The 17,018-nt window shown below is 36.8% G+C and overlaps 1 protein-coding gene across 4 annotated transcripts in view; it reads left to right on the top strand.

Annotated features, from left to right (window-relative positions):
- UHRF1BP1L (UHRF1 binding protein 1 like) overlaps positions 1–17,018 on the top strand; it is a 59,020-nt gene that overhangs the window by 23,531 nt on the left and 18,471 nt on the right. For 3 of the 4 annotated variants that reach the window (XM_030457571.1, XM_008504510.2, XM_030457589.1), the window contains exons 6-14: positions 1,333–1,473; positions 2,093–2,263; positions 3,015–3,195; positions 4,495–4,578; positions 10,577–10,759; positions 10,849–10,967; positions 12,649–12,790; positions 13,519–13,712; positions 15,208–16,703. In XM_030457571.1, the coding sequence (XP_030313431.1) occupies positions 1,333–1,473; positions 2,093–2,263; positions 3,015–3,195; positions 4,495–4,578; positions 10,577–10,759; positions 10,849–10,967; positions 12,649–12,790; positions 13,519–13,712; positions 15,208–16,703 (2,711 nt within the window). Of the gene's footprint in view, positions 1–1,332; positions 1,474–2,092; positions 2,264–3,014; positions 3,196–4,494; positions 4,579–10,576; positions 10,760–10,848; positions 10,968–12,648; positions 12,791–13,518; positions 13,713–15,207; positions 16,704–17,018 lie in introns of those variants that run through there. The other variant, XM_030457597.1, reaches the window with a different exon arrangement.

Genomic DNA, 17,018 nt, shown 5'->3' on the forward strand with positions numbered 1-17,018 from the left:
ATATGTGTGTTTAGTATTTTTTTTTAATTTTGTGCGTTTTAAAGAAGAATTTGATTCTGAATAGTCTCTCCATATGCAACAGAACTTTCCCTGAGGGTATATGCCTTTTTAGTGCATTGAATTCTGGAAAGACAGATTTCTAGGAAATGTAGCAAATTATTTGTTAGCAGTAAATTGCATTAGAAAGTAAAAAAACAAAGCCAACACTGTATTATAAAGATAACTTATGCTAAACTACATTTTGAGGGAGTAAGCTTTTATGCTTGAACTCTAGCTACAGTCTTAAGGTAATGAGGAATATCCTTAGAATTTTTTACAAGCTTTCGTTCATGCTCCATCTCCTGGATAAGGATGGTAGGTACTCTGCTTTTCTGTAAAAAGAACTTGCACTGTCTTTCCATAGTGTTAATTTCCCAAGCACATTAGGTATATTTTACACAAGTGCTTATATTCCCAAGGCAAAAGCTGTACAGTTTTCAAATTGATAAGAGAATGACAGATGGCAAATAATACATATACCAAACAAACTCTTCCCTTTGCCACTTTCCTCGTGGCTAATCTTTTTTCTTTGGAGACTAATATAGGAAGGAGTTTTAGTGAAACTATAAATAATTTTTTTTCTCCTTATGTCCTGTTTATTTTATGTTCTCCATGATGTTGCTGCTGACAGTCACTCTTTTCCCATATTTGATTTGATAAAATAGTACAGTAGCAGCTGTATTTCCTGCTCATGTCATTATTCTAACATTTGCTTGCTGTGTTTTCTAAAAACGTGGAATGTGTAATGGATTCAAAGCTTGTGAGGTCTACATGTTATACAATGCTCTCAGTGTTTGACTTGCTCTTTTTGTTGATATAAAACACTCCAAAAATCTTGCCCATCCTGTAGTTTTGCTTCCCTCCCCACTCTTTTCCTATATCCTAAGAAATAGGATATAGGAAATTTCCTATATCCTGCTTGGAACTGTCACAACATTTCTGTGACATTCTGGAGGTAGAAAAAAAGATTAGGGCTTTAAAACAAGTGAGCTGTGTTTGTTTCTGTTCATATAGGTCTGCATGAAGGGCATATGTCAGTGTGTCTGTGTATATATGTACAGCTATATGCATACCCATGCACACTTGCACATGTTTAGGCACAAGTAAATGGTTATATTGCATGAAGTTTTTTTTTTTCCTGGAGATATTTAAAAAGAGACTGGATGTGGCACTCAGTGCCATGGTCTAGCAACCGCAACGGTGGTAAAAGGGTTGGACTCGATGAGCTCTGAGGTCCCTTCCAACCCAGCCAATTCTATGATTCTATGATTCTCTTTTTCTCTCTCCTTAAAGGTTTTGACTTTTAAAGAAATCAACTGGCAGATGATCAGAATAGAAGCAGATGCAATCCAGAGTTCTAAGCATGAAATCCTGAGTGCTCCAGTTCGACTAATTACCAACCAATCAAAAATCAGGGTCACACTTAAAAGACGGGTAAACTTGAGAAGTTTGAAATCTTGTATTATTTTACAAATTACTTTATAACTCATGTTCTTAGTGCATGCATACACATAGCAAAGGTTTTAGATGTAGGTCATATAAAATGTAGAATTCCCTTAACTACATTTTAACAGCATATGATCAGTAAGACTGTATAGTTTACAAGAAATATTGCAGACAGAATTTAAAGAAGAAGATATTACACAGGTCCTACTAAAGAAATTTTTTGACCTGCAAAGCTTTATTTATGATGACGATGCCTGTTGTCTTACCTCTCTAGACTCAGGCAATATTTAGATTACTTATATTTAGACAAATGCATTAGTTTAGTATCCAGTGCATGCCAAACAAACACAAAGTGAGGCACAAGTATAGTGCATCTTGAGCAATTTTTAGTTAATGAGAGGAATGCAATTTAAAATAAAATATGTGTTTGTTACTATGATTGGACTCAATGATCTTACAGGTATTTGCCAACCTTCGTGATTCTGATTTTCTCCATATGGAAGTGTGGGTTTGCATTAAACTTTTTTTTTTTTTTTTCTAGTATTTCATATCATAAACATACTATTGAATGAAATAATTTTGACCTGTTAAAATTTTTATTCTACAGTTAAAAGATTGCAATGTAGTGGCATCAAAACTGGTTCTGATTCTGGATGATTTGCTATGGGTTTTGACTGATTCCCAGTTGAAAGCTATGGTGCAGTATGCCAAATCTCTTAGTGAAGCCATAGAGAAATCAACAGAACAGAGAAAAAGTTTGGCTTCTGAAACATCACAGGTATGGAACTTGATCATCTTACTGTAACATTAGAATGAGTAGCTGTTCTAAAATACAACAGAGTGTGGTTAGTTGTGTTAATTTATTTTAGAAAATGTTGCTCCGTTACTCTACATCTTAAATTACATTGGGAATGAATCACAGTAGTATAAAAGAGACTTTATTTTACAAGGTTTTTTGTATTGAGTAAAGCTTCTTGTATAAAATCTCTTCCAGTAAAGCTAGTGTACTGTAACTGAGAGTTCAGTTCTTGTTATGATCCTAATGCCTTACCAATCTATTTAATTGTTAGCTACAGTAACCTAATAGCTTGTTACTGAGCAGCCAGGTTCTTGTTTTTCAATTCCCTATATTTGCATCTCATCAATTTGTTGGTACTGGCACTGGCTCACAGTTGACCCTATTGTGATGCAATTTGGGGAACTAAACTAGAAGAAATAAGCCCAACAAAAAATGGATTGTTTTCTGCTGGTTTAGTTCCCTGAACAGCTTGCAGCAAAGTTAGAAAAATACCAATACTGTAAGGAGTAAAGAAGAAGGGCAAAAGGGAGAATGGGGAATGAACTGTCTTCGTGACACGTAGAGATCAGTTGAATTTAGCTTTATTCTAAAATAGCATTTGTAAGTCTCAGTAATGATCCAAGGTGAACATGGTGCAGATTTTTCCTTATTTGAAAGATCTGTTTTGAATAAGTAGTATACTTGAAAGAGGGGGTAACCTTTATAAATCAATGTGACTGTTTTTTTTCAGAGCTCTGCCCCTGCACCCAGCTCCCAGCAGGTGAAAGCACACCAGGCTGCAGCAGCACCTGATCAAAATGATGCAATAGTTAAATTATTTAATGATTATGATGTTAAAGAAACTTCTCATCACTTAGTAATTTCCCATCTGGACCTACATATATGTGATGACATCCATTCGAAAGAAAAAGGTACTTTTTTTTTTCATAAAAGTTAGCATGCTAACTTTTGATCTTTGTCTTTAGGAGACATTTTGAGTACAGCATTGTTAATCCAGAGTCTTCTAATGACTGTAGACACATTTAAAATTAGTTAGATGTCTCTTTCAGAACAACTTATCATTATTAAATGTAATTATTCTAAACTAAATGAAGTAAAAATTGTTTATACTATTAGTAGTTTTAATGTTTTATCTGTCTTCTAGAACCAGATTCAGTCCAGTCTCATTGTTACTGCTGTTTTTTTCTGGTACAAGTTAACTGGGTTATCAAGAATGCAGCACCAATGTTTATGTGGCTTGAAAGGGTTGTTGTACAATCTACTTCTGTGATACTCTTTATAAAATACCAATAAGAGACCAATAAGAGTATTCAGCTTTATGCTATTAATTTAGAGAATTTGGTATGCTTTCCAGCAAATTGAAAGTATGAAACAGGTTCTCCGAGGTCGAATAATTTTGTGTGTAATCATCATACTTTTTTAAATGAAAGGCTATTGCAACGTGTCATATTGGTAGTCAGAAAAAAAGAAGACAAATTACACTGCTTAAATGTCTTTTAAGAGGTTTGGAAGAGAATGATGGATCAGTGTATATCCAAGGAACTGGCTAGTCACTGAAAAAAAATTATAGAGGTGTACACAGTCTGCTGAACAAAAGAGTGTGAATAACTTTGGTTTTAGTGAATGTATTTCTCTGATTAGGGAAGATACCTGCAGAGCAGGAGATTGACTGCCTAGAGACCTATTTCCTTACATGCAATATATCTGCTGAGGTTGGTGTTTATCATTCCTGGGAGATCAAGATCTCATTCTTGATCCTTTATTTTTGGCCACAAAGTTTAAATTTAGCAGAGGATAACTCAGAATGGAGGACTCTTAGAAGACCTCTTCATTGAAATAGAATGAATAAAACAATAAATTCCTTTTATAGTACTCTTGAAAGTAAATATTAACTTTGAATCACAACCATGAATTCTGAGTGAAAAGTTTTGTTTAAGAAAAACTGTAATGTGCATACAAATTGTTACCTTTTCAGTAACATTTAAAATGGTATGGAATGTGTTACTAGTGATCAAGTACAGAGCTCAGAGTTACCAAGCTGATCGTTGGAAACCAGTGAAGACCACCCAAGTGAAAATTTTGAGGTTGTAAGGAGGGCTAGTAAAAAGGGAGGAAGAAGTAGCTGCTAGGTGCTTAAAGGAATGTACTAGCATGAGACCTAAAATGCTAAATACAAGGTCTGGAGAGCTGAGCATTGTTTTATTTTACAGACTCAAACAGACGTGTTACAGGAGGGGCAATGCAGCTTTCCTTCAGCTATTTAACAGTGGACTATTACCCATTTCACAAAGCAGGTATGTAAGTGAGCATTTTGTGAATTACCCATGAATGTAACTATGTTGGCTAAATTCTAAAAAAAATTGTTTGTGTGTGTATGTACAGGGCTTGGATAATAAGGCTCAAAGCATTTGTAATACATAATTTTTTATTTCCATCTGTATGCAAAAAGAAGCAACAAAGACTATAACCTGGGAATCAATTTAATTTCTGTCAATGGCCCAGACACTTTTCACTGTTTACTTTCATTCACAAAATGTTATTTACCTATTTCTTACCTGAAAATAATTCTCTGTTGACAGGGGAGGACAGTACAGCAGGCTGAAAATTTACTAATTGGATATTTGCAAGAGTCAAATCTGCTAGGTTTTTTTGTTTGTTTGTTTCCATAAATAAGTCAATCATTTTATGCCCATTTCCAGGCAATATTTTGGTTTATTTTATTTTGCTAAAGAGGAATCTCAGTGTGTAGAAGTTAATTTGTGTAGCCTTTTATTAAAGAACTGTTATTAAATGGAGATGAGCTATTTTCAAAAAAGCATTTCTTACAAATCATTCCCAATAAATATGTGCTTCAGAAATCTAAAATATTTATAGAAGACAAAATAAGCTTGGTGTTGAATTTGAGATCTAAGGCAATCCAGTACAATGAAGGAGCTTTTTGTTGGTAGGGGGGGTTATTTTTGCTTTGTTTTGCTTTTTACTAACACAGAACAGTTACTTAGGAGTGATTATTCACATACATTAAGGAAACAAGTCTACTCCCGTCCTTGTCACTCAGTTTCAGGTGGAATCATGTAATATCAATTTATTTCTTTCATAAGTGGCAAGTAAAGTTTTTGCACCTTAAAAAATGCAACTCAGTGTAGGTCAAATAAACATACACAGCCACAGAAAAGAATATGCTTAAGATTATCAGTATTGTTTCTTTGCTGTTGATAAGCCCAGTATGGTTTGAAATTTATGATGTTGGTTTCCTTTCCCATAAAATGTGGAACCTTAAGTTAGAGGAGTTTAACATGTATGGAATATTTTAAAATAGCTCTTTTGGTATAATGTTCTTGGAGACTGCAATTAGTGCTTCTGGAAAAAGCCCTCAACAATTAATTATCTTTACAAATTGGGTTCTTATGAGGGTTTTTTGTTTATTTGTTTTTGTAACAGACCCCACTCATAAAGACTCCTAAGGTTAGTCTGCATGTAGTTGCCATAGGCTAAGTTTCTTATCTATTGAACAACCAACAATAGCCTTTCATAGTACTTAAGAAAAATGAAGCAGATTGTGTGTGCATTGACTGATAACCCTAACATAAGCCAGACTGGTTTGGCATGTTGTAAATCTGTCTGTACAGCAATCCATCTAGTCCAACCAGACCTGCTCTCAAAGAAGCTTTTGTCCAAGTCCTCTCTCTGTGCAGCAGATGCGTTGCTGGATGGTGATTAAAGAAAGCTTGGTGCTTGGCCATCGTGCAGAATATTTCTTAGTAGAGGAAATTCTTGATCAAGCTGATGTATTGAGACAATACATGAAACTGGGAAACATATTCTTCCGGGGCAACCAGCAATAAATTCAGATAGTAGCGACATCAGTGCCACTTCCACTAAAGTACTATTTTTCTGTTACAGTTTGGCCAGTCTCTTCACTTCGCACAGATAAATATGACAATGATATCTCCGTATGTAAAACTGTAAAATAGCTGAGGATAGAGAGCAATTCTGAAGGTCACCTAGTCCAACCCCTTGTAATTAAAGGTGTCATTTGAAGTCAGCTTCACAGGATTGTGTTCAGTTAGGTTTTGAATAGCTTCAAGGATGGCAACTCCTAACAGCCTACCTGGGCAACCTAGTCCCAGTTTCATCACTCACAGTAGAAAAACTTCTTTAAGTGGAGTTTCTTGTGTTTCAGTTGATTCTTATTGCCTTCTGTCCTTTCAGCTTTACTCACCCTATCAGGCACTTTTATACATTGGTAAGATCCCTCTGAGCATTCTCTTCCCCAGGCTTAACAGTCCTGGCTATCTCAGCCTTTCCATGTAGGACAGGTGTTTCAATCTCTTAAATATCTTTGTGACCCTTTCCTAGACTCACTCCAATAAGTCAATGGCTGTCTTGTACTGGGAAGCCTGGAACTGAACCCAGCACTCCAGATGTTTTTCTACCAGGGTTGAGTAAGGACAAGGATCACCTCCTTTGACCTTCTGGCAGTGCTTTTCCTAAGCAACCCAGGGTGCTCGGCTTCCTTTGCATCAAGGACACTTTGCTGGTTCATGTTCAACTTCTCTGAGACTTTTTTTCTGCAGAGCTGTTTTTCACCTGGTCAGCCTCTAGACTGCACGCCAGGTGATGAACTTTGCATTCCCTCTGAAGTCCATGAAATTACTGTTGGGTAACTTTTCTAGCCTTCCAAGGTCCCTCAGAGTGGCAGCACAATCACCTGGTGAATCAGCCATTCTTCCTAGTTTTGTACCATCTGCAAAGCTGTTGAAGGGTGCACTCTGTCCCATCATCCAAGTTATTACTGAAGACAGACTGGCCTCAGTATTGGCCCTGGACAGCACTGATGACTACCTCCAGATGGATTTTGTGCTGCTGATCCCAAACCTTTAGGACCAAAATTTAAGCCAGTTTCCAGTCATCATTACCTAGTAATCATACCTAGTCAGTACTTAATCCTTTTTCACTGAGCATGTTATAGACAGTGTTAAAAATTTTACTAAAGTTGAAGTAAACAATAACCACTGCTCTCACCTCATCTCTTCTCATAGGAGAAGCCTGTAAAGTTCATCAGGCATGATTTCTCCTCATAAAGCCATGCTTGTCCACTCTAAATCACTTTCCTGTCAATGTGTTTTGCATTGATTTCCACAATTATTTGCATTGTCGCCTTCCTCCATTACCTTCTTTGAGGTGAGGCTGACTGGCCTGTTGTTCCTTTTTGTGCTCCTTTTTGAAGACAGGAGTGACATTTGTTTTCTTTTAGCCCTGATGGCTTCTTGGCACACCCCAGGATGAGTGTGGAAGCAGGTTGACGGAGGTTATCCTCCCCCTCAACTCTTCCCTGGTGAGGCTGTATCTGGAGTACTGTGTCCAGTTCTGGACTCCCTGCTTCAAGGACAGGGAACTGCTGGAGAAGGTACGGCAAAAGACTGTGAAGATGATTAGGGGACTAGAACATCTCTTGTGAGGAAAGGCTGAGGGACTTGGATCTTTTTAGTCTGGAGAAGAGAGGACTGAGGTGGGATCTTACCAGTGCTTAAGGGGTGAGTGTCAGGAGGATGGGGCCAGTCTTTTTTCAGTTGTGCTTAGTGACAGGATGAGGTAATGGGCACAAACCCAAACACAGGAAGTTCTATGTAAACACAAGAGGGAACTTATTTTCTTTGAGGGTGGCAGAACATTGTAACAGGCTGCTCAGAGAAGTGCTGGAGTCACCATTTCTGGATGCATTCAATATCTGCCTGGATGCCATCCTGTGCAACCTGCACTAGGTGAACCTGCTCTGGCAGGGTGATTTGGACTAGGTGATCTCCAGAGGTCCCTTCCAACCCCTAACATTCCATGATACTGAGGAACCTTTCTTTATCACTATTTAATTATGGCCTTTCAAAGATAATTCAGTGTGTCTTCCCTATGACATTGGCCAGCTCTTTCAGCACCTGTGTGCATCTCTATCTGAATCCCATGGCCTGGTACATGTCTGATCTGTTCAAATGTTTCCTAAGTTAATGGTTCTCTGTTGAGATGAAGTCTTGCTCCAGACTTTCCCAAAGGTCTCCAGGACCTGGGAGTTCTGAATGCAAGTTTTGCTGGTGAAGGCTGAGGAAAAAAAGGTATTCCTTCTCTATGTCATGTATCATCATATGTCAGATACCATATATCATAATATCATACGTCATATCACTAAAATGGTTTATATTGCAAGGGACCTTGAAGATAATTTGGTTCCTTTGTCACCTGATCCTCTGTCCCATTCAGCAGCAAGCCAAATTTTTTCCTATTCTTTCGTATGCTGCTGATGTATCCACAGAACCCTTTTATATAGTCCTTAATGCTTCTCAGTAGATACAATTTCAGATAGATAGATACAATTTCTATATATTTTTTGGGTAAGCTGATGCTGCTTCCACATCTTGTATACTTCCTTTTTATATGTGAATTTAGTCAGGAGCTCCTGGATCATCCTCACAGGCTTCCTGCCATATTTGTTAGATTTCCTGCTTTTCATGGTGGACCATTCTTGAGTTTGGAGGACTTTTGGACCTTCTCTCCTTGACCCCTCTTCTGGCCAAGTTTATATCCCATAGGATTCTCTTTGGAAATCTTGAGTTGTCATTCAGCTTTTGGACTTGTTCTTTTACCTTGGAATCCTTCACTCCACCATATCATGGTCACTGCAGGGACCTTGATGTCCCTGAACGGTTCTTACTTTTTGGTAAGAATTGAGTCCAGCAGAGCATCTCATCTCTTTAGCTGCTTGATTACCTGTGTTAGGAGGTGATCATTGCTCCACTTTAAGAAACAGTATGAATTATTTATGTCCTGCTGTTTTGTCCCTACAGTACATATTGGGTGGTTAAGATTTCTGAGGGGAAGCAGGGTCTGTGAACATGATGGTTGCCTTAAGAGGACCTCATTATCTTCCTGATCAGATGGTCTTCAGCAGACACCCCACCACAACATTATCAGTGTTGGTCTGCCATCTAATCCCAACTTCTAAGTGCTCAGCTGACTGATCATCCATCCCAAGGCAGAGCTCCACACATTCCCACTGCTCTCACAGAAGGGGTAACTTGTCCTCCTTGACTTCTTGGCCTGTGCTGTGCAAACAACCTGTGTGCATTCTTTGCAGCTTTTCAGTTGTGTGTGCAATCTCACTGTGTTTCTGCAGTCCCCATGAGATCATAGCCCTGCATCTGCATGCAGACCTCTAATTGTTCCTGCTGCCACATGACCTTGTGCTGCATGTGTTAGTTTGCAAGTAGTTCACAGAGGCACCTACCTGCCCATCCTGACTTCCCAGAAAAAGTATGAGAGCTTTCCCTGTAATGCTGCTGTCCTGTACTTACTTAAGGGTTTACATGAATATGCTTGAGGTGACCCCTCTTCAGCCTTGTTTTTGAGAATTCCATCTTTGTGAACTTGAATTTAATGTGTCTTTGACTTGCAATCACAATTTTTCCCCAAAGGATTTTCCAGTTTTAACAGCAACCATATCTACTCATCCCAAGCATAAGTATCCAAAACCTCATTAAGTCCTAAATAAAGTAAGCTTTCATATGCTCTGGTATTTAAAGAGGGATGTACCACTAGATAGAAGTAATTTGTATTCCATCCTTATTGAGCAGGCTAAACCATCTTTACAGGGACTGTTTGAAGACATCTTGTCTAAGTGCTTGACCAACAGAAACATGTTAGGAATAAAACAATTTCTACTGGGTTTGTTTAAGGCTGTGTACTGCAGCACTGATTGAGCATGCCTTCTTGCATGTGTGCTAGAAAGTCGCTAGAGAGCCAAGACAAAAAGAATAGGTTTCTGAAGAGGGACCAGGAACTTTTTAGAATAAAGTTTTGTCAGGAAAGATTAGTTTGGAAAATTGAGTGTAGTAACATTGTTCTGTTACTTGCTCTTGCATTTTGTTCATTTAAAACATTTTGGGTTGAGTTTTTCTTTGGGTTTTTTTTTGTTTTGCTTTTGCGTGCTCTTACATATAAAATAAATCATATCATCAGATTTCTCTGGACTTGAAATACTCAATGATGTTTTGAGTACTAGTGGTATTAAAAGGCAGGTGGCAATATCATGTTTTCTGAGTCAATTTGTGAAACAGTGAGACTTGTTTATATGTGATACATAACTTCTGTTTTAATGTCTGTTACAACTTCTGCTGTTCTATAATTACACCATGCAATGAGATTTTTATTTTGAAGACGAATCGTGAAACAGTGCAAACTTTTTATCAGTTAGAAGCAAACTTTCTATTGAGTCAATATTTCCCTCATTCCTCTTATTTGCAGGAGATAGCTGCAGTCACTGGAAGCATTATAGTGATGCCACTAAAGCCAGAAGTGGATGGGCCGAAGAATTATTAAATGAATTCAAAAGTAATGTTGAATTGCTAAAGCAGGCTGTGAAGGATCAGGTCACAGATTCCCCTCCCAAATCACCACCTGATGTATCTCCACAAAATCTACAGACAGGTACATTGTTTGCATCACTAATGCTCTAATTCCATGAAATATTAAAACTATTCCAAAAAGACTCACTTCATCACTATTTTTTCCTACAGGCAAGGAACAGATACCGAAAGGAACATCTAGGGCTTCCTCTGTATCTTCACAACAACCAAAGGGCAAACTGATGTCTAGTCCTATTGTGGTTAGACTTGCAGATTTCAATATATATCAGGTACATTTCTTCAAGTTAATAAAACTGGGGTGGCTTCGCCCTTGACTGTTACGTAACTATGTTCTTTAAGGGACAGTTCTGAAGCCCATTGAAATTAATAGAAGTCTTTCCATTCATTATTAGATAACACCTTTATCGGCCTGCTTCTGCTTTACTGAAATCAGTGGATATTTTCTTATTGACTTTGTGTTAGATGATAACCCCTTCATAATTATGTTTTTTCTCCAAATTCTCCTGTTCCCCAAACCCTGACACTTTGAATTTCATCTTTTCATTGCTCTATGTTGGGTACCCAGCATTTTAATTATATGATTTAATATATGATTTTGTAATTAATTTTTTTTTTACTGACATCTTCTTTGAAGTACATGGATTTTATTTTTTTTAAAGTTAAATTAAGAGAGTTTTAAATTTTTCTTCACTCCTCACTTCTCTAGTGATTCTTGAGTAGACACTGTAACCATTCTTACTCTTATTTGTTCGGTTTTGTTTCTTTTTCCTTAATTTGTTTCCTTTGGGAATTTTAGTTTCTGGCTATGGTTCTTCAGTGCAGATCGGCAGCAATTTGTAATAGAGAAGTATATCTCTAAGGCAGAATAGTATAGTGGTATAGGAGAATCCACTCTAAATTTCTAGTACTGACAAAAATACTTAGTTTGTGCCTCTAGTCATTGTTCCTTCTACTTGCTCTTGTTCCAGTTCTCAGTACTTTTTTTTCCACATCTCATCTGGTACAGTGGGAGGTTGCAGCTTGCTGCCACAAGTGTTCATCTGAGTTTTAAGTGGCTTTATAGTATCATTTTGTACTGTTGGGTGTTTTCATTTGCCTTCTACTCATTGGATACTTATCTCTTCCTCCTCCCTACACAAATACATTCTCCATTTTTAAAATTGTCATTTCTATACAGTATACAAAAAAGCTATTTTTCTAAATAGATCTATTATTACTCGCAGTTGTGTGTTAACACAGAGATATTTGCAACTTGAAAATGGCTACAGAAAGTGAAACAGGATTATAAAGGTGGTATGTATTTGTTGTTTCCAGTGAAACTAATACAAGTGGATATTATATTCAAGATGAATAGTGGCTAATTTCTAACTAGCAATCTGACCTACTAAATGTTAGATGAAAGAACTTTCATCTTTGTTTTGACAACATATTTTTTATACTAGGGTACATTCCAAGAAATTTGAAGTCAACTTTATACCAAAATGCAATCTCTTTCTTGTTTCATGATTTACAATGGAAGAAAGCAGAAATGGAGGAATAGTGTTCTATGGTGTCTTAATTCTCCTGTGAAGCAGGCCTTCAGGCATAGCCAAGTATCCATATCTTTGCTCGGTGCATTCTGAACACCTTACTTGCAGTATAATGTTGAGAGTTGGCCTGTGTACTGGAATCTGTCCTTATGACAGTACAAGGACTTCCTAACACTTGTTTAAGAAATTTATCCTGCCTAGCATGATCTGGCATCATTAATACTATATAGTTTTTCTGTGAAACTGTTCCAGACAGATTGCTTCTAGTACAAGGTGACTAGGCATCTCTCAGTGTCACACTTGGTATAGTTAGGGATCTACATCTGAGAGTAGTGGAGTTTCTAGTGCCTTGCAGCTACAAATGCTTACTGATTCATAAAAATGTAATGTATTAATGAAGTTAATCTTTCATCTTTTACAGGTTTCAACAGCAGATCAATGTCGTTCTTCCCCTAGAGCTCTGATCTCTTGCAATAAAAAGTCACTTTATCTTCCATCAGAAATGCCAGCTATTTATATAGAATTCACTGAGTATTACTACCCAGATGGAAAGGACTTTCCTAGTAAGACTTTTTTTTTATACAAACCATACACTTTGTGTGTTACCCGCATCTTGATGATTCTGAATTCTAGATTGACAATTGGGAAGAGCTAATTGTTTTCTGAAACTTAGAGAACACAACACTGCTCCATTTCCACAGTGTTTCCCAGCAAACTCCTCCTGGCAGATACCTATAAGTTTGAAAACACTCAGAGCGTTTGTACTGAGACATAAATTCTTCGCTCTCCAACATACATATATTGTTTTTGGAGTTACACTGTCTGGCTACATAGAAGAACTCAAAGTTTGAGTAGTTCCTAAGATGCAATGAATATCTGCTGGAGTTATTTTTATTAATATGTGTTATGGGGCTGTCTGTGTTTTATATACAAATGTCAGTGGATTTCTTGGGAATGGAATTTAAGGACAGCAGATCTCCTTGGTTCTGCCCTTCTTCTGTAATTAGGACATTCTTCCTCTCTCCTCAGATTTTGTTCTATTCTAATATTAGCTTTTATATTCAAAAATTCACTCACTTGTCTGAAGTGGGAGAAAGAAGCACCACTTTAGGTATTCCCTAAATATATTCTTCTTGGGACTAAAGGAACGGGTATAAACCACTCCTTTCCATTCCATTCTCTGGTATAAACTGTTGGTGAAATATGTCTGTAATTGTTTTAAAAAACAAAACCAGATCCCAAGTCCTACATGTTTTACTTGTTCTCATGATTTTGCTTTGTTTTCTTTTAGTTCCATGCCCAAATTTGTATGGCCAGCTGAATGCTTTGCAATTCACTCTGGATGAGAGAAGTATTCTTTGGCTAAATCAGTTTGTGTTGGATTTGAAACAGAGCCTTATTCAATTCATGGCTATGTACAAGTTAAATGACAATTCAAAATCAGATGAACACGTTGATGTTAGAGTTGATGGACTAATGTTAAAGGTATGCTGTCTTTGAGAAGAGCTCTTACTGTGAAAACCTGTTAGCCAGGCAGCTTGAGAAATAGATGAACAAACAAATGGACAATGCACACAATAAATGACTGCTCTGGGAAACTATGCAGAGACAATACTGCTTCATCTCTTTTAATTATGTGAAAATAATAAGTAAAAATTTAGTATTTACATTCTATAATAATGCAAGGACCCTTCTTTGTTCCTTTGTACCTTTGTTCCTGATTTTCATTGGGCATTCATTTTCAGAGTTCAGAGGTGAACAAAACACTCAGGTTTTTTGATGATGCCCACAGGAGAGATTTCAAGTGTTCTAAAAAGTTAGCATATGGAGAGTTGTTTATTTTTGTAATATTCTTGATATATATTTAATGGATCTTTAACAGGACATGGTTTGTACTGAATGAAAACAATCAGTGAGACCTATCAACCAGGCAACTACAAATACAGACTACTAATATTGTATTACCATATATGAATAGCCTACTAAAATAAGAGAAGATAAAAGTACTCTTAAATCTCTCAATCTTCATTAGTCTTAATTATTTCATCTCTGTCTTAACTGCATTGGTTTTAGTTTAGCAAATGATTTTTTTTTATTATTGGTGTACTTGATGTTCACATATGATCTAGTTAATTATTACATAATTACATATTTGTTTATTTTTTTCTGAGTAACTTTATTTACATCAAGAAGCTTCATCACCCCCATCTTTTAAGTGTCTTACTCTGATCTTTCTAGATTCAGCATGGAGATGTTGTGACAGGAGGTAGTTATCATTGATAATGCCAAATCTAGTATGGCCAAGGTCCATGTTAGCAACTTCAGATGAAGAATTTGGCATATATGTATATATTTCCTTTAGAAGTTTAACTAAAGATATGCAAGTAAAGTTAAATCCAATATACTGGTTTTAGGAGTTGGAGTATGTTTTTATGTTGGAAAAAGTATTATGATGCCCAGCTAATGGTCACAAAATACATACTCTGCAATGTTAAGAATATTAGCTGTGTTATCACATTGAATTGTTTCTTTGGATCTTACCACAGAAATAAAATACAGTACTACTCAGTGTAGTTAAAAATCCTATTTAAGAAATCAGATTGAAAACCAGAGAATTATAATTTTGTGTTTAAAGCTGTAAATACTTGGAACACTTGAAGAAACTTTCTGCCAAGCTATTTCTGAGTTGAAGAAATGAGGCACTTCAGGCTAATATAGCTGGCCTAAGTCTAAATCCTTCAGACAAGAAAGCCCCTTAGCTTTTTTGTACAGACACAAAGTTTTAGGTGCCTCAGCATCCTTCTTAAAAGTTAGAGAAAACACAAATGATCTGTGAGCCTGATTTGTGCCTGTTCTATGATACTATACATGAGTTCTCACAAATCTGCAATTATATTTCTTTATTTTAGGTGTCATGGCTATTTTTTTGTTTCTTAATCTACACATTTATAACTAGAAAAAACATATTTTTCTCTCGCAGATCATCATTCCATCTGAAAACAAACCTGAAATTCATAAAGATCAACCCCGGGCACTTTCCATTCAAAGTTCAGAGATGATTGCTACAAATACAAGATACTCCCCAAACTGCAGACACTCTGATCTGGAAGCTTTGTTTCAGAACTTCAAAGACTGTGAATTTTTCAGTAGAACTTTCACTGCTTTTCCTAAGTCCCAGAAGAATTTTAATCTTTTGCATCCAATTTTCCAGAGACATGCTCATGAACAAGATACTAAAATGCATGATGTTTATAAAGGTTACGTCATCCCCAAATTGAATAAATATGCATTAAAGGCATCTGCATCTACTGATGTTTGGGCCTTGCATTTTTCCCAATTTTGGATAGATTATGAAGGAACAAAAAGTGGGAAAGGCCGACCAATAAGCTTTGTGGACTCTTTCCCACTTTCTCTTTGGATTTGCCAGCCAGTAAGATATGCAAAGTCACAAAAAAAGCTTTTATCACATAATCAGACAGCTTTGAACATTCCAAAGAGCGAATCTAGTGATCTTGCTAATAGACTGCAACGTAAAAAACTTTTAAAGGAATATTACAGCAGTGAGTCGGAGCCCCTAGCCAATGGCATTCAAATGTCTGATGCTTCAGGAGTGTTTTCTGAAAGCGCTTCTGATGCAGATGTACATGTTCTTGTCCACATTCAAAAACATGTAAGCATGCAGATCAATCATTACCAGTATCTTTTTCTGCTGTTTCTCCACGAGTCCCTTGTGTTGCTCCTGGAAAACTTAAGGAATGATGTTGAAGCGGTGACAGGAAAACCTGCAGAGCAAACAAATATCTGCATTGGGATCCTACTGAAAAGTGCAGAACTAGCCTTACTGCTCCATCCAGTGACTCAGGGAAACCCTTGTAAGTCTCCAGTTGTGGAAGACGAAAGTCCAGTGGCATCAGAGCTCTCACCTTTGGGAAATGGGGAATCTCTTACCTCAGAGAATAAATTAGCTGGCAATCAGATAGTTCAGGCTGATATTACTAATTGTGATTATGTAAATGACTGCAAGCCTCTGAATGCTGAAGTTAATAAAGGAATTCTAATAGATCCTCTTTTGTTTAAATCAGACAGTAATCTGGATTTTCAGAAAGGACTCTCGTTTTCAGATGATGCATCAGATAAAGGTTTGGGAGATACAAGCGAAGGAGGAAGCAGTGGACTTTTCAGTAGAAGCGATTCAGAGGAGGTCTATGGACCTCTAAGTGAGAAAAGTAGCTTGCATCCTAGAGATTCAGCATCCATCTTAAGTAAGAGAGAAGATTCTACTGAATTTTTCATTGATAAAGAGGATGACAAAAACATATTCTCAAATAAGTTAAATGAACTTGAAGGTACAGCTGAAGTCTGTCTTGACCAAGTTACTGACTTGGAAACAGAAACTGCCTTAGAATCTGAAGAGCTTGAAATCAACAAAGGCAAAGTGACTTCAGTTAGAATGTTTGCATCCCAGTCTTCATCAAGGTATAGAAGATTTAATACTAAATCAATTGTCCTCCTACTTGAAAATAGTTACCAGTCTTCTTGGCCACATACTTTAGAGTAATGGTCAATGGAAGTGAACATCAAGTAGGTGAAAATTTTAGAAATATATAAATGTGTAGGATATGCAGTATCCAGTGTTCAGTGAAAGCTAAAATGATCTCATTGATTTAAACTATTTACTTTCATTTTAAATGTTGCTAAATATGTATTGAAAAAATTATTGACACAAATATTGACGGGAATGCATGTTGCTTCTATGCTTACATCCCTTTCTTGCCAAAGGATGAATTATTG

The sequence above is a fragment of the Calypte anna genome, chromosome 1 (assembly GCF_003957555.1).
Source record: "Calypte anna isolate BGI_N300 chromosome 1, bCalAnn1_v1.p, whole genome shotgun sequence".
Taxonomy (NCBI): Eukaryota; Metazoa; Chordata; class Aves; order Apodiformes; family Trochilidae; genus Calypte; species Calypte anna.